The sequence below is a fragment of the Pezoporus flaviventris genome, unplaced genomic scaffold, assembly GCF_033815535.1.
Source record: "Pezoporus flaviventris isolate CSIRO_AGI_PZ_B2104156 unplaced genomic scaffold, CSIRO_AGI_Pfla_v1 ptg000063l, whole genome shotgun sequence".
Taxonomy (NCBI): Eukaryota; Metazoa; Chordata; class Aves; order Psittaciformes; family Psittacidae; genus Pezoporus; species Pezoporus flaviventris.
In genome coordinates this window covers 10,621,008-10,638,875 of record NW_026892611.1, presented here as the reverse complement: position 1 = coordinate 10,638,875, position 17,868 = coordinate 10,621,008, and the positions used below count along the sequence as shown (strand labels likewise).

The window sequence follows — 17,868 nt, the reverse complement described above, 5'->3', positions numbered from 1 at the left end:
GGACCACTTTGTGCAAGGCAAGGGCAAGAAAATTCCACAGGAAGTCAAGCCTTTCCTCTGGGAAGATGGATAAACCTGTGGTGTGCAAGTAGGGGCTGGAATATTCCCCATATCCTACTACATCTCTGCTAATCAGGAAAAATACCCTCTCCTCCAAAGGGAAAAAAAAGACATCCTCAGGAATAATTCAGCACAGCAAGCTGGCAGACATACAGCCCTCTATCACCTCACAGAATCTGCAGTTATGTGTAAAGCTAAACCTTAGGAAAAGAGCAATTTCAGTCTCCCTGGCAAACCTGAAAGTAACCATGCGGCCCTGCGCAAGGCAGCTACTGACAGAGCAGCTGCATGGATAGAGACACATTTTTACAGTGACTGGAGCAGGGACTTGTGGTAGGATTACTAGGTTTTCCCTCCAGCCCTGCATTTGATTTGTGCTGTGTGCAGACCCCTTAATTTGTTTCTGTTTTGCCCATCTGTGAAACTGAGATAAGATCACAAGGGAATTGTAGAGTGTGATTCATTAATGTTTATTAGACAGAGGGAAATCCTTAAATGAATGGCACTGTATTCCAAGAGCACAAAGTCCAAGACTGCAAAGAGGTTGATTAAAACCAAATTTGCTATTCCCAGGTTAAGAGGACAAAAAGAAAATTGAAAAACCTTACCTGCCTCTGTGCCTGCCAAAAGCAGTATGTGATTTAAATAAAATCAAGCAGAATGTGCAAGTGTGTATACATTCATGCAGATGTATAGATCCATGAAAACACTTCCCAGTAAATGTACACCAAAAAGGGTAATGAAGTGTGAAGTTTCCAATCAGATATAATACAGCAGTGTATGTGATCACCATTAACTAGGTGAGTTACTAGTGGCAACACAGCATTTGTACATTGTGAGGCAATAAATATGCTTTCCTAAAGGGATGTAACAAGTAGTGTATTGGCATGTTCCATTACGTACCTGAATGAACAGAGCTATAGACTGCTTACAGTAATCTTGCTGCCAGACTGACATGCTCTTCATGCTTATGGAGGAGTGTTTAAGTTATTTCAGGTAATTGCTGCTGGAGAGCCTCAGGGAGAAATGGCAGATTTATACACTTTAGTGTTACCCAAAGTAGGAATCTGCATGTTGCAAGAAAAGACCCATGCACAAATGATTTGTCAGTAGCCGATGGACAGTTTGTGCACTGTTAGAGAAGGGATTCATCCCTAGAGAAGGGAATCTCTTTTTTTTGGTCAGACTGTTACAAACATCTCAAAGCAATAAACCCCAAGATGTAACATCAGGTATCTCTCCTAGTTGCGGTACTGTCATGACACAGTTCCTGCAATGCTGTCTTATCTCTGGCTACTTTAGAAATGAAGGGCAGAAAACCAGCTTATCTGTCTGCCAGGATTTTACAATGCCAGTTTGTAGACAGGCCAAACAAACACTTTCAGATTAGACACCTGAAGCTGGCAACGTTGAGGACTGATGGAACATTTTCCAAGCTGCAGAGTGCATTGCAAGCGCTCAGCCCTCACAGTGATGCCTGAGCCTGTCAGTGAATATTCCTCCTATTGTGTCAGAGGTAGAAATTGAGGTGATTGATGGTAACCGGAGTCAGTAGGTGGCCTAAATTCAGTCACGGTATGATGACAAATTCACTGTGTGATTCTTGTCATTGATACATAGCCTGAGTGTGAAACATCAACAGACACAGGGTTCGTAAGGAAACAAACGTTATGACATAGAGACAAGACACAGTGCAAACACTGTGCTGGAGCAGGAACAGGGATTTCCCAGCTAGGCACAAGCTGGGCAGCTGCACTGCAGGCTGGTGTTAAGTTCAATGTACATCGCTTGCCACCTTCAGGCCTTTTGTGAGCTCACAGACATTGCTAGAGAGCTGTGGCCTTTGGTCTGGCCTCAGGCAGCAGAAACAAGCATCCTCAGTGTGGTAAATCACAGAGACTTGTCGTTTTAATGAGCTGTTTTCCCTTCATCATGTCTCTTCCCCACACCCTGTCGATGGTGAGGGGGAGTGCAGGTTAAATGTAAGGCAGCTCTTCCCTGTGAGGGTGCTGAGGCTCCGGCACAGGGTGCCCAGAGAAGCTGTGGCCGCCCCATCCCTGGCAGTGTTCAAGGCCAGGTTGGACACAGGGTCTTGGAGCAAGCTGCTCTATGGAAGGTGTCCCTGCCCGTGGCAGGGGTTGGAGCTGGGTGAGCTTTAAGGTCCCTTCCAACCCAAACCAGTCTGGGGTTCTGTGATTTTACACCGCAGTTCAACTGCACCAGGCCGGGAGGTGCCGAGGCGCTGGGCTTGGGCGAGCCAGAGGCAGCCCAGAGGAAAGGTGCCTCTGGCTTCCTTGCATGGGCAACGTCCCTCAGGAAGGAGCAATTCCCACTGTGAAAAACCGCAGCAGATTTGGGGGAAAACACAACGATTTCGGCCGAGAGCGCGGGTCACCGGCTGCCCGCCCCGGCCCGGAGCAGGAGGCGCGGCCCGTTGAGGGGCGTGGCTTCGTGGGGCGGGGCTTAAGGAGGAGGCAGCATGCTGCTGCGTCAACAGTGATGTCATTACGTGCGCGCCGGAGCAGCTTCCGGGTGTGTTTCCGGGTCGGGGGGTGCGGGTTGCGTTGTACCGGACGCGGGGGCCGCGGCTTCCATGGCGGGAGCCAGCTTGCCCATCTGCAGGTACCGCCGGGCACTGGTGGAGGCCGTGAAGGAGCAGCCCTTCCTCATCGTCACCGGAGAGACGGGCAGCGGCAAGAGCACGCAGCTGCCCAAGTACCTCTTCGAGGCAGGTAACGGCCGCCGAGAGGGGAAGCCCTTAAGAGCCCCGTCGGCTCTGCGGCCTCGGCCCCGAGACGTGGGAATGGGCGCAGGTAGCCGCGGATAACGCGGCTGTCACATCGTGGGGGCGCGGCCTCTGCCCGGGGCTGTGGTGACGGGAGGTGACGTGATTGGGGTTGTTCAGCCTGGACAAGAGAAGGCTCCTGAAGGGGAGATCTTAGAGCAGCTCCAGTGCCTAAAGGGCCTCCAAGACACCTGGAGAGGGGCTTGGGACAAGGGCCTGTAGGGATAGGCCAAGGGGAATGGCTTTAACCTGCCAGAGGGGAGCCTGAAATGAGCTCTTAGGCCGAAGCTCTTCCCTGTGAGGGTGCTGAGGCGCTGGCACAGGGTGCCCAGAGAAGCTGTGGCTACCCCATCCCTGGCAGTGTTCAAGGCCAGGTTGGACACAGGGGCCTGGAGCAAGCTGCTCTAGTGGAAGGGGTCCCTGCCCGTGGCAGGCGTTGGAGCTGGATGAGCTTTGGGGTCCCTTCCAACCCAAACCCGTCTGGGATTCTATGATTGATTAAACCCTTTAAACAAAGAAACTCAGGCCATATATGTATTATGTTGGTGCTTGTGTATAAACAGACTGAGTGGCACTACTCAGTGTCCGTGTTCTCCCCGTTTCTCCTGTAGGCCTTGCCAAGCATGGAGCCATTGGTGTCACCCAGCCCCGGCGCGTTGCCACCATCTCAGTGGCGCAGCGGGTGGCCGAGGAGATGGGCTGTTCACTGGGCAGTGTCGTTGGGTACCAGGTCCGCTTCGATGACTGCACCAGCACGGTAGGGCTCTGTGTTCCTGGCCCTGTTGTCATGGTGGGGTCAGTGGCTGTGGCATAGGTATGGAGTGGTACAGCCCTATTGCCTCTCCTGGGGCTTTGCACACAGAAGGTCTCAGGCTTGAGAAGCTGTCTGTCCAAACTATGGGAAAGCTGCAGTTATATATATCATATAACTCATTTGATTTAATTTTTTTGAACACATTACAAGTAAAACATTTCCAAGCACCTGTGATCTTGATGTATGTTGTGGACAAGTATGTGATCTTTGTAGAAGTGCTTGCTTGGAAGTAAAAATTCAGGATAACAGCTAATGTCTAATTAAACCTTTCAGGATACTGCCATCAAGTATATGACAGATGGCTGCTTACTGAGGCAAATACTGGTAGACCCCCTTCTTAGCAAGTACAGTATCATCATTTTGGATGAAGCCCATGAGCGGAGCCTCAGCACTGTGAGTGTCACCTTATATCTGTCTTTTTGGGTTACTTTCTCTTTTACTCGGGTCTCTTTATACCCTTCTTTCACTTCTGCACAGTCACGGAATCACAGAACAGTTTGGGTTGGAAAGGACCTTGACTGACTTCACATGGATGTGCTTTAAACTTTGCTGTCCTAAGACCATGGAATTGCTGCTGTGTTCTCTGTTTATGACATGCTGCATAATCTGCAAATAAGATGTGTCATGTAATCCTGTTGGAATTGTAGCTGTTGTTGCATTTGAAAGCAGTTAAAACTTGGTTGACTGTTGGATACTTTCCCCGAATTTCCAGGAATTTGAAGCCAGCACAATGAATGCAAATTTTCTAGAATCCTAATATAAAACACCCCAAGCCACACACAAACTACCAAACCCCTAAAACATCTCTGTCACTGTAAGGCCTAATGTTCCTTAGGGTGTGTATGTGCCTGTGCAAAGAGATTAAGGCTTTTGGGTTCACGGAAGTATCTAGACTGACCTAAGTACCAAAAGCTATCAAATGTCACTCTAACCCTTCTGTGGCAAGTGAAGTGAGACTCAAGTCACTCAGTCCTCAATAGATTATGTTGTGCGTCAAAACAGCCTACCAGTTCAGCAGATAATCTGCCAGTCCAGCTGGGAAAAAAGGAAAATGCTTTCTGAATCCCAGTTCTGCCCTCAAGCATCTGAGAGTATTGCAAGTAATTGAGCTAGGGTGATGTAAGAAGTTTCTGCTCCTTCACCTGTTTCTAAGATTTTTAATCCAGAGCACTGCAGAGTAAAACAGACTTGCTGAAGTCATAACAATAAATAGTACAGCAAAGGAGGGTGCACATTCAGTCAGGTAACGTATGCTGGACAGAGGTGATGACTTTTTTAAATGGGTCTTAGGTAACTGCTTGCAAATGGCTTGAGTGTGACAGTACAAAAATGAAAACCAAAGGATTTTAAGTTGCACTCACTGTGGTTATAGGCAGTGAGGAGAGCTGACAAAAAATCATTATATTCTAGAAACCAATTTGTGTGCTTACAAGCCAGCCAGGGGACGTGCATGTATGCATATCACTTAGGCCCTGCAAATGTGATTTTCTGTGTTCACTATACTAGCAGGATAAAATCAGTCCTTTCCAAGTTCATCAGGCACTTCTTAGTAAACTGGGGCACTAATAGAAGTTATTTCTGGTTTTCTGTCAGAATATTTTATTTGGTTTGCTGAAGAAACTATTTCTACAGAAGAAACCACCAGACAGGAAGATGGCAATGAAGGTGGTGGTGATGTCAGCCACCCTGGAGGTAGACAAGCTCTCTGAGTTCTTTGGACACTGTTCAGTGCTTCATATTCCAGGAAGAAGTTATCCTGTCAAGTCGATATTCTGCAACCTGCTCAGCCCCCGGAACACTGGCAGCCAGGCGTATGTTACAGAGGTCTGGCCTGGTTTACTTTGTTTCTGTGTTGTGTTCTTCTGGTGTGGTTATCATATGTGAAAGACCACAAGAATTAGCTGCTGTATTGCTGTGTTTTTAGCATCTCTGCAGGTATAGGGATGAATTAGTTCTACGAGTTTTAGAGTGAGATTCCAGCTGTTACTGACTTATTTGTTGTTTCAGGCTGTAAAAGTGACATTGGATATCCACTTAAATGAACCAGAAGGTGATATCTTGGTTTTTCTGACAGGTGAGATTTTTTCTTTCAACAACTGATGGCTTTTCCGAGTGAAGCATGACACTGCCAGCAAAAACCAAAAAGGCAGTCTTTCCAATTACTGTCTAATTTGTCGCAGAGCAGTAAGCAGAGAAGGGAAAGTGGCAGATTGGCACACAGAGTCCTGTGAAGTGACAGTTTTCAGAGTACGTTTAGGTATATCCCTGTCTATGAGATCAGATAAGAAGACATTAGCTTAAAAATCCTTTCTTCCTATGCCAAATTTACTCTGTGTTGTCCATGTTGTCTATCTTATTTTCTTGCTAATTCAGGAAGGGAAAATTTCTTTAGCTGCAAAGCCCTACATCAGTGTATGGGCCAGGCACTTAGTCATTCATCTTTTAAGGAAAAGCCTTGGTGAGAGGTACTATGGTAAGACTGGATGTCACCTCCTTATCTAACTCTCACAAATAGTCCTTCCTTCTTGTAATTGTATTGATGATTCTTGTAACATTGGCAAAACAATCTTGTTTCAAGATGCTGCAAACTAGGAAGGCAGAGTTGCAGCTACATAAGGTGTTTTCATGCTCTTGTATGTTTTTTTAGGTCAAATTGAGATAGAAAGAGCTTGTGACTTACTTTTCAAGAAAGCAGAATCTATTGATTACCGATATGAAGTACATGATCGATCTATTGAAGGCCTGCTTATCTTACCGTTATATGGGTCAATGTCAACAGGTCAGTGCATGACATCATATGGAACTTGATATCCATAAATGTTAACTGCAAGCGTTGTTATAAATAGTATCCTAATCAAGCATTTGTTTTGTAATTGGAAAAAAATGGCATTCATTAACCCATTTGTTACAATACTGTAGCTCTATGGGTTTTTTTTGTCATGTTCATAAACTTATCAAACTTTAGCCTTCTGTGTACTGGCACAGAATCCTGCAGATAAAATTCATGGCATTGAGGACTCCAGCTTAGAAAGGGGATATTGTGTAACTAAAACTTCAGATGTCTTATTTAGGCACTTTTTATTTTATATGGAAAACATATTATATTACCAGTAGGTTTTTTGTGATGAGAGTAGACCTGTGAGGGAAGATAGAAGTAGTTGCGTGTCACACAATACAAGAAAGTACGGGTTATCAGAATGAGTCTGTTTTATTTGGCAGCAATACCACAGTTGGTTTCAAAAAGTTAAAAGGCCTTTTGACCTTTACTGAACACAGACACTGTGTTTTCAGATGAACTTTAGTGTGGTGGTTAAATGTGAGGGTGTGGTATGTAGAATGCCAAGAGGTTGAATAAGTGTTCAAAAGAGCAGGACAACAGTTTCCATGTGGAAGTACTGCTGTGAGGAAAAAACTGGTAATGATCAGCAGAGAGGGAGCAAAACTTTTACCTTCTTGAATGAGCAAAATGAAAAGTTGCATAAAAGAAAGGTAGAGCTTCTTCCTTACTCCATGATAGGTGTTGGATTCCTGACTGAGAGTGGTATTTTGCTTGCTTATTTAGTGGCAGTTTCTAAGAGGCTGTTGTATTTGAATATGTTTAGATGCACAAGAGAAGTTTTTAATTAAAGAGTTTTTTATATTTTTCAAGTATTGTGAGTGAGAAAATTTCAGGGGAAAGCTGAATTTCCACTTCCCCTTTTTTGTTCTTTGGAAAGGCAAATGTATTAATAGAAACTGCACATGCAGCTTTGTTACATGTTAAAGTAAGACTTGCTGGAAACATGGAGCGTTTAACTGAATCTTCACCTTCACTTGCTTTGATTGTTAAAAACTTTCAAATCCTTTGTGAAGATTCTATTAAGACCATCTTGTTTGTTTTTCCTAGTTCTGGGTTAGGAAATATCCAGGAGGGTTGGCCTTTTTTGATCTCAAAATCTTGATTTTGCAAGCAGTAAAGAAGATATTCTTTGATTTCTGGTATGTGCTAAAGTAGAGCCAAATCTGTATTTTAGAATGTTATGTGATTCATTTCTGATTTCATTCAACTGACTTTCACTAAGCATTTGAGTTTGCGCAGCGTTAGAGATACGATTTGAAATCAGCACATTGTAACACAGCATTCTTTGACTGACCAACTGTCATTTTAGATCAACAGAAAACAATATTTTTGCCAGCTCCCAGAGCCATTAGAAAATGTGTGGTATCGACAAACATTGCTGCAACATCTCTGACGATTGAAGGAGTCAGGTACTGTTTCCTGTTCTTCCTAAAAGCTGTAACAGGGAATTTAGGAAGTTCTACTAAATTTGAAAAGACGTGTCTGAATTCCTTCCACTACTACACCTGCCCAATGATTACCTGTTACCTTTTTTTGTTTACGTACTGAATAATAAAACCCTTGATAGTATTATGTAGTCTTACAGATGACTAATTTTGTTGGACCCTAATATGAAACCAAATCTCAGCTCCTTTAAATGAACATAGTCTCCTTGGGTGCTGGGAGGTATTATTTGTAACATCCTGTAGACTGAACCATTGCAGGGCTGCAGCTGAACAGCAAAGTGCAGTGACCTGTTTGCAGCAGTTGTAGGGTAAATGTGTTCTCTCGCTTTGATTACATACATGTGGCAGTTGCCTGTCTGTCTCCTGAGACCTCTGTTGTTTGTTCCTCTGACAGAGTATGAATCTTTTTCAGATACATAGTAGATAGTGGATTTGTGAAGCAGCTGAATCATAACCCCCGAGTTGGCTTGGACATACTGGAGGTGGTTCCCATTTCAAAGTGAGTTTTAAAAAGGTCACGTGTTTGGTGCTTCTCGGCGTTGCTCTGACAATACAGTGTGTTGGATGATCTTTAATAAAAAAGGGGTGTAGGGTGGCTTTGAGGCTCCATAATTTAAAGCCTTCTTGTTTGCTGCTAAGCAGAAAGTGGTTCAGGACACAAAACTTTCTGTAAGTTACACGCAGTAAGAAGGAATTGACAATGCATTGACTGTAGTCTGAACAGTGGCTCACACGTTATCCTCTCTTTGCTGAATACAACAGTCTGATTCAGAGAAGCTTAAAAAAAAATCTTCCCTTGTACAGAAGCGCTTCTTCATGCTGCTAGTTCTTGTATAGCTGGAGTTCTCAGTTGCTGCACAGTGTAATATATCTTCCATCTACAAGTATAGAAATTGCTATTAATTTATCATAGTTACAGTGTGCTGCTTTGGATAATAATGGAAGGGATCAAGAGTTTGTTTTTTTTCCCCTGCTTTTCTGTTTGGAAGGAGCGAAGCAAAGCAACGAGCTGGCCGAGCTGGCAGGACATCATCTGGAAAGAGCTATCGGCTGTACAGCAAAGAATTCTGGGAGCAGTGCATGCCTGACCACACTGTGCCAGAGATCAAGAGAACCAGTCTGACATCTGTCATCCTGACCTTGAAGTGCCTTTCTGTGCATGATGTCATAAGGTAACCTCCATGGAGGGGGGATTAACATTTTCTTCCTGTCAGCAGCAAGGCAGCACAGGCTCCAACAGCCTGTTGGCAGGAGGCAGGATTGTCTCTGGCCAGCTGTGGCACTTGGATACAATCAGCTTTTCTGCTGTTCTCCCCAGTCATTAGTGCCAGATTGGATCCTGAGCCCCAGTTCAGTTTGAGGTTCTGCTAAAACTAGCTCCTTCTCTCCAAAATTAAGTAGTTAATAGTGTTCCTTTAAAATAGCCATGTTTTATATCCCAAAAGCTTCATCTCTGTGGAAGTGTCTAATTTTAGAATCATACACATGCAGAGAATTCAGTTCATCTTTGCAAGTGCCATGCTGGGATTTGTCATGGTAATTCTTTAGCTTGAGGCTGTACATGTAGTTACATGCCCATATGCTGAAGATGCTCATGTGCACTTGGGTCACAAACCTGTACTGGAAGTTTAGAACAATATTTTAAGAAATATGAAAACTAACAAAGCTTTTCTGAGTCTGAACAGTGAGATTTTTTTATTTTCTGTTTTTTAATCTTAACTTTTTACTATAGATTTCCCTATTTGGACTGTCCTGAAGAAAGGCATATTTTAGAAGCTCTCAAAGAACTTTACCAGTGTGATGCTATTGACAGGTAAAAAAGGGGTGTAGTCTCTACAAGAATTTAATGGTTTAACTGGTGTTAGGGAGTTGTTCGTGTGGGTTAAAGTACTTCCCCCAGCAGTAGAATATGTTTCCTTATTAGACCAGGAAGTTAACAACTCTGTTTTAATATACTGCCTGTAAAATTAGGGTTAGAGTCTGGCTTAGGACTTGGGAGGTACAGAATAATTTCTCTACATTGTCCTGGAGTTCCTGAGTGACCTCAGACAAATTATCTCAGCTCTGTGTGCTGTAGTTCTTGACAGCAGATCCCAGACTGTTGTGATGAAGGTACTTAGGCAATAGCTGTGAAGCCCATCCAAGAGCACAGGACAGGAAGTGAGATCTTATCCTAAGCTTCCAGGAATTCTTTAATAAACTAAACCCCTCTTAATCTTAAGCATCTGGTAAACTCATAGAGCTGGGTTTGCCTGCCATGGAGCAGGTATAAGGAAGCTGGAGAAAGGTGAAACATTCTTCTGCTAGTGACATTTGCTTCATGTCTCCAGCACCTACCTGGGCACACACAGACTGTGGTGTTGCAACAGTCCAGAGGGAAATGCTTCTTTCGTGCTCTTTATCAGTATATGGTGGCTGGCATTGTGTGTGCATGTTCTGATTTATGTTTAAACACAGTTTTGTTCAATTTGGTATTTGAATCTTTTTTTTTTTTTTTTCCTGGGATAAGGAGAGGCCACGTGACAAGACTGGGTGAATTCCTGGTGCAGTTTCCCCTCCCTCCCAACCTGACCTGTGCTGTCATAAAAGCTGCTTCTCTTGACTGTGAAGACCTGCTGCTTCCCATAGCAGCCATGTTGTCTGTGGAAAATGTCTTTATTCGTCCAGGTAGGAAGCCCCTTATCCCAAAGCACAGCTTTGGTTAGAGAGGGGAATTCTGCTTGGACAGGGACATCTCTGTCCCACCAGGCAATCGTCAGGCAGCACACATGCTTCACTGGGAGACCTGCAGCTTCGCCCTTGGTAGTTTTTGGTGCTAATAGTTTGTGAGGCCACAGTATCTTATAGGTGTATCTCAAGGTTATAAAGCAGGTACTGATTCTGTATTTTGAACAATGGTAGCACAAGCCTTTACTTCAGTGTAAGGATACTGCTGCCAAGGAGCAAGTGTGTTTCAGCTGGGCCCGACACTGGTGAGAGACATTAAATGAATTCTTTAAAAAACACTTACGTTACAGTGTGAGGAAGTGTCCTCAAGTGCAGTACCTTGTCTCCCACAGTACATTGTAGCAGGTCTGTAGAGAAGAATGGTAAGATTAGGACAAACACATAATGGTACTTTGCTCGAATGCTTTTATAGCTTTCTGTAGTCTTGGAGTCAGGGCACATTGGACACTAGGAACTGGACAACAGCTGTTCCAGTGACTTCAAAATAGCATGGAATTGAGTTGTATTTGTCTTAAGGCTGTGAGCTGTAAAGCAGCATATGGGTGAATGGATTGCTGAGAGGTTGTAAGGGGGGGAACTGTGTCACAGGAGGGAAAGAAAAAGAAAACCCACAAAAAAATACAACCAAAAAAAAACCCCACCAAAAAAAAACCACCCCAAAACCCCACCAAACACCTCCAGAAATCCAAACTGCACTACAGCAGATGGTTTGCTGTTGGTCTAAGTACAGACAACAGGGACTGATTAATGTTCTTAACAAATGGGATTGCTGCCTCTGAATTGACTTCTCTGTTCAATAACTCTGTTTAACCAAATAAACCTGTGAAGTTACTGTGAGAGGCTCAACACTGACTCAATTTTCAGTGTTTTTCTAGATGGAAAATGTAATTCTGCTGTGGTTCCAAGCTAGCACCTCTCACTAGCACTAAACTCACTCTCCTGTTTCCTCCTTCCTACCTTCTTTCCCTTACCGTCTGCCTCCCTCTTTCCCCTTCAATGTGCTACATACAGTCTTTATAGGTAGCATAGCATTTCTGGGAGACCTTTGTCCTTTCTAGTCGTTCATTGGCTTTTTTCCAGTTATCTCTGTAGTCTATTAACTGTGCCCATTAGTGCAATAGCTAAAGACACTGCTGACAGTACTGATAGCCTGGATTCTGCTCGGGGGTCTTTGCCATTCCCACAAATGTGCATTTGCTTTCCCATCCTCCATCTGGCAGTATGCCCTTGTTATCTGTTCAGCTAGCTAACACACAGCATGCTCGTTACTCTCCAGCAACCCCGTACATTAGGACACAGACGCAGAGACTCCCATCCTGAAGGCACTTGCTCATGTGCACTATGTATATGAAAAGGCTTTCTTAATTTGTTGGTGTTATTTTTGATACCCATAAACTTCTGGCATTGTCTGCAGGAGAGCAGCAAAGGATGCGTTTACCTCTGCAGCCATATCCCTCTCTGCTAAGAGGAATGGGTTGTTCTGGAGACAAAATTCTTTGGGTATTTAAATCTTGAAGTAACACTTTGGAAATGTTGCTTTTGCCTGGTACATTCCCAGTATTTAGTGAAGGTAAATTCCCACTAAATTCACAGATTGCATTTTTAATAGTCTCTTATTTACTTAAGATTTCCATTACTGTGTCACTTGAGTACGAGGACAAATAGATCAGACTGTGCTTTGATGGGGTGGTTTCAACGGTCTTGTTTTTCTCTCAGGACAAAACTTTCACTTGACCCCTGTGAGCTGTTTGTTTCAGGTCACTGCTCTGACATACTTCCATGTCAACATCTGAATTGATTGTAAGAGAGAAATGAATAGAATGTTTCTTTCTAGGAGACTGGAATTCTTCATCTCTAGTGCTGAGTGATGAAATTAATCACAGATTTATTAGCATATACCTGTTCTTGTTCAGTAGTAGTAGAAGGAGGAAAAACAGTAAATGCAGCTGCAGAGGAGAGACAGATTAGAAAATAACATGAAAAGAGCCAAGGCTGTCAAACACACTTTGGAAGAGTGCTAATAGAAAATTAAGTAGGGGTGATAAATAAAAATTACTTTGCTAACATGAGATGTAACTTATTTCCTTAGGTGATCCTCAGAAACAAAAGGAGGCTGAGCTTCAACACCAGGAACTTTCCTCACAAGTGGGAGGATGCAATGACTTTGCAACCCTCTTAAATATTTTTGAACAGTGCAAAGCAAGGTATAACATGATTCCTTACATTAGGTGGTTTATGCATTGCTCATTACTCCCAGCTGCTGATGGTTTTTAGATATATTTTATACATGCATGTGTATGTACTCATACCTAATTGCAGATTTGTTTGTTATTGTGATCTGTAAGTTCTGTCAAGACACTTATTATTTAAACAAACAAAGTAGCTGGCTGTGTAAGTTGCCTTCTTTGTAAGACCATAACAAAAATAGAGGCAACTTTCTGCCTGCAGCTGACAAAGGGCTTCTTTATAATACAAGTATTTCTGTTCTCAGCAAGTCTCCTTCAGCTTGGTGCCAGAAATACTGGATCCATTGGAGAGCTTTAAAATCTGCTTTTAGTGTGGAAAAACAGCTTCGGGAAATAATCAGTAAACTGAAACAGGTAAAAATTGATTTTTTTAATATCACTGAGTTATCTAAGTTTATATTTGAGACATGTACTGGACTACTGAGCCTTTGCCAGATGGTTGCTGTCTTTCTCCAGTAGAAACTAATCCACTTAAATATTTATTAGAGCATCCTTCTTATAGCTTCTGTAACTAGCAGATATGATGCTGGTAACAAGCAAGAAGAGGGTTTTTCTCCTTTCTATGTGGTTTCTGTATGGTGAGAAATCCAAAGTTTAAAATCCATGGGGTGGAAGGAGTATAGCCACTTTTTTTTAGGAAAGATCCTAATTCACATCTTCTGTTTACATAGCTGCCAGACTTCCCTAAAGAGACATTTGAAGGTTCCAAAACTGAAATACTAAGAAGATGTCTATGTGCAGGATACTTTATCAATGTAGCTAGGAGGTAAGTGATGAAGTTTGCAGAATTGAGTGGGAAAGATATTACACATATTCTTTAAAGGTGTACCTGCATATTGAAACTGAACAGTAAGGCTGTGTGATGTTAAAAGCAGCAATTGCAGCTGAAGGTGGTGTTTCTGCACAGGGCTAGATGCCTGGTGAGTACACTGCTTTTCATTCTCATTACATTCTTGGAACAGTAGTTTTTTCTGTCTGTGAAATGAGCTTGCAAGGTGATGAGTAGTTCCAGATATGAAACTAAAGGTCTTGGAAATCTCCAGTTATCATGGCTGTCAATTCCAGTCTCAATCACAAGCCCTGTTTATTATTGCATTATGTTGCAATGTTTCTGCAGTAAATTAGTTATATTTTATTTCCTTTTTTTTTTTTTTTTTTTGCAGTTTAATTCTGGAAGGATCTTTCTTTGCTATATATTTGAGTATTTTCTTCTATACTGCTGCTGATTTGCTTAGTTTAGTGTAGTGCTGCTGTCTAATCATGTTTCATCATTTTTAATTTTTTTTTTTTTTTCCCCAAACCTTTCAGATCTGCAGCCAAGACATTCTGCACAATGGATGGACATGGCAGCGTAGTGTATATCCATCCTTCATCTACAGTAAGTTACCAAAGTTTGTTAATAAAATGGCAAAGGCTCTATAAAAGGATTAAGAGGCTGGTCCCTGCAAACACTTGCTCTTCTGTTTGGTTTGTCCTGACTTACGGCCAGGAGAAGCATCAGTGTTCATCTTGAGAGTGGGGAAAAGCCTCACTTCTTCAAATTTAGTAAATGTTTGGCTTATGAAACGAGTGTGACATATGCTGAAGTTTTTTCTCTGGCTCTTTGGAATTCCTGAGCAATTTTAAGGAAGTCTATATGCCTTAATTTCCCTATCTGAACGTTTAAGGTAACATCAGCTTTCTCTCATTTTTGTGTCTGCATTGGAAGATATTCCAGTGGAGGATGCTTTAGAAATAAAGATTCTTTTACCAGTTCTGAAATAATCTTTTTATTTTTCAGCTGTACAACCAGGAGACTCTCCTTGAGTGGATCATCTTCCATGATGTCACAGTGACATCCAAAATCTACGTCCGGACAGTATGTCCTATTCGCTATGAATGGGTCAAAGACTTGTTGCCCAGATTGCATCAGATTGATGCGTATGAACTGAGCAGTGTGGCACGGGAAGAAGTAACTGAAGAGGAAATAACCAAGTGGAAAAATAAGGAGGACCTTAAGAGGCAGTATGGTAAGCGCACTACTACTCCATAGCTATGGCATGTATAGTTTCCAGGGTTGTTTTGGACGTGTGTGTATATTATGCAACTAAATGCATTCAGTATTAATCTGGATGTGCTTAACATATTTGATACGTGTAGATCTAGCTGTTTTCATGTCTTACTACAGCTCTGCAATCCTTATTTCCCTGCCTCTGCAGTGCAGGATGTAGTGGTGTTTGCTTACTGGTTCTTATCATGCTCCCCCCTTCTTCTGGTTTACTGTAGCTGACAGGAGCAGAACTTAACACAGAGTTGAATAAAAGCATTTTGAGTGTGACTGTTATTTAAGTTTGTGAAGGGTATCTAGCCATAGATACCCAAAATAATACGGTCCTGAGAGAGAGAAGTTCTAAGGGCTATGGGGTGGTGGCAGGAATTAAAAAAAAACAAACAACCCCAAACCCCCACCAAACAAAAAACATGGAGAAAAGTGTTACATTTTGGTGAATGTCTCATTCTGACAAGGAACTTAATGCCATATGTTTAGATAGTCAGTTTTAATTAAAACTGATGCCTGCTAACTGATGTGGCTGCTTGACATTCTTTGAATTCCTCTGTCAGCAGGTTTCACCAGGCAGCCAAGTATTCAAAGGGCCCCCTTACTCCTGAGATGACCCTTTCAAAACATTGATTTATTGTACAGTACAGGCACTGACTGTAGAAATTCTCTTGTTTTCTTAACAATACAAAAAATGTAGACTCCTATGCTCAGCTCACTGTCTCTTTCTCTCCTGCATTATTGTATCAAACAACTATTTGAAATGCTAAAAACATGAATTGGATTTGTTTATAATTTTTCTGGAGAGTATATTTGTAGTATTGGATAATGCAGAGGAGCCTCATGTATTTTGATAAAGCCCAAGGAGCTGAGGTTTGTTCTTTTTGTCCCCCTTAACTTTTTCACTTCATCAGGCAATTGTAAATTAATTTGAGCTTAGTATTGACTTTACAGATGTTGTATTTCTGGGAGCTTTGTTATAGATAGGTGGCTGAATAGCTGCCAAAGGCTTCATTAGTGCCCAATGGAAGGAAGGGCTGTAGCATGAGCTGAATTATTATTTGACTCCAAGACAGAATAATTACAAATACTCCAATAATGAATGACGATTAAAGCTTCTTCCTCATATTGAAGAATATGGTGCCCAGCTCCAGAGCCTTGGGAACAGGCTGCAGTGACTGCTTCATTCACACAATATTTATGCACTCAGAGTCTTTGAATGATTTTTTTAGTATTATTATTATTGTAAATTTTAACTGAAAATATTTCCTGCTTTTCTTCTGGGAGAAGCACTCCCAAGGTCTCAGCTCAGGGGGAGCGTGTTTCTAATGGTGTGTGATCTGGAGTATTGGCCTTTCCCACTCCTTTATCTGTATGTTATCCTCTCCCTTTTTCCTACCTCTGGAAATTTATACAGATCGTGCCGTCTTTCTCCTGCCTAAACATCAGCCTGAGATATGTAATTTAGAGGAGAAACAGGTGCACAGGACACAAGATGCATTGTATTTCTTTCAATAGAAAGCAAGAGATCTGTTTGGGGATGAGATGAGCCCAGATACAAATTGCCATGGGAATTAAGGAATGATTTTATTTTATTTTTCACTTTTTTCCCTTTCCCACTGAGTTACAGTCTGTCCTCTCTGGAATTCATTCAAATGACTGACTGGGACTTGAAAAACATAGGAGATTCTGCTGGAGGGCTTGGGTATTTTACAAATAGTAGGAACTGTAATGCTGGGGTTTACTTTGACACAGAAGAGTGTATTTCTCTCTCTTTTTCTCCCTCCAGAAGGAGTCACGGACAACTCTGTAAAGAAGATGGAGAGAAGGAATGATGATCAGTCAATATCAGATGCCCGAGCTCGCTACCTTGAGAGAAAGCAGCAAAAAGCCCAGGGTTTAAGTGGCCCATTGAAAGAAATGGGGTAATAGTTGTGGTTTCTCTGCTCCCACTAGGAGGAGAAGCAGTTTGGTGCAGTTGTTCTGGGTACGTTTGCATAATGCAAAATGTCTAACCAGAACGAAGGAAAGCTTCTGCTTTGTGGTAAGTTTGAGTACCGAAGCATAAAACACAATCTTCCTTTGCTGCATCCAGCAAGGAAAAATTACCAAGGTGAATTTTGTTGCTACATGTCACTGGCAACAAGTTAGTGGCCTCAAGTGCCCATCCCCTCAATGGGAATGAAGACGTGGTACTTAGTATGGGGCCAGTTCTGTAGCATTTAATTGACTTAGAAAGGTCTTGGTGGTCTCGTTGCTGTTAATAATAAAATTTTCTTAAAGGTTTAAGGAATGGAACTGCCACTTTTATCCATTTTACTTTGTATGATTGTGGCTATACAGTCTTCATGCTCTACACATTTTCCTGAGCAGTGTATGAAGTGCTCTTTTAATGACAGAACTATCGGGATCTAAATTCAAAAGGACATTTGCCACCAATGTTCTCTCTTGCAGACAGTGTTGGTCCTGCTCTGTATTGTGCTGTACCATGTACAGTGATGCTTCTGGGTGAAGGTGTCTTTGAATGCAAAGTACTTTTTGTAGATGTTTTCACATTCTTGCTAACAATGCATAATTTTTGTCAGGGATGACTTAGCACTGTGTGTTTTCCATTTGGCAAAAAAACCCACAACAACCCAGCAGTCAATCCAGTACTCAGCAGTCAATCCAGTACTAGGTCCTGCAGGCCTGCTGCCCAGTAGGCTGTTTTTATGAATTTGATGACTGCTATTTTTAAAACGAATGCATTTTGGTCTGAAGATGTGTAGAATGTCTGTTTTCAAATGTGTAGAAAATACCCAGGGAAATACTAGCTTTATTCCTCAATTCAGGTATATAAAAAACAAAGAGTTGTGTTGCTTTGTCATCATAAAATTTGTTTCCTCCTCAGTAAAGAGGTCACCTTAATCTTAAA

The 17,868-nt window shown here is 42.3% G+C and overlaps 1 protein-coding gene across 2 annotated transcripts; it reads left to right on the top strand.

The window, feature by feature from the left end:
* The first annotated feature begins 2,647 nt into the window (after nt 1-2,647).
* Nucleotides 2,648-17,243, top strand: DHX40 (DEAH-box helicase 40). Of its 2 annotated transcripts, none has more exons than XM_061470564.1 (17): nt 2,648-2,792; nt 3,457-3,602; nt 3,933-4,052; nt 5,253-5,483; nt 5,667-5,733; nt 6,307-6,438; nt 7,808-7,907; nt 8,356-8,442; nt 8,933-9,115; nt 9,676-9,756; nt 10,453-10,610; nt 12,760-12,874; nt 13,162-13,270; nt 13,588-13,682; nt 14,225-14,294; nt 14,697-14,925; nt 16,747-17,243. In XM_061470564.1, exons 1-17 carry the CDS (start codon nt 2,654-2,656, stop codon nt 16,881-16,883), a joined length of 2,199 nt encoding a protein of 732 aa, XP_061326548.1. In that variant the 5' UTR covers nt 2,648-2,653; the 3' UTR covers nt 16,884-17,243. The 2 variants fall into 2 exon arrangements, with proteins under 2 accessions (XP_061326548.1, XP_061326547.1); XM_061470563.1 differs by having other exon boundaries at nt 16,744-17,243.
* The last annotated feature ends 625 nt before the right edge of the window (nt 17,244-17,868 follow it).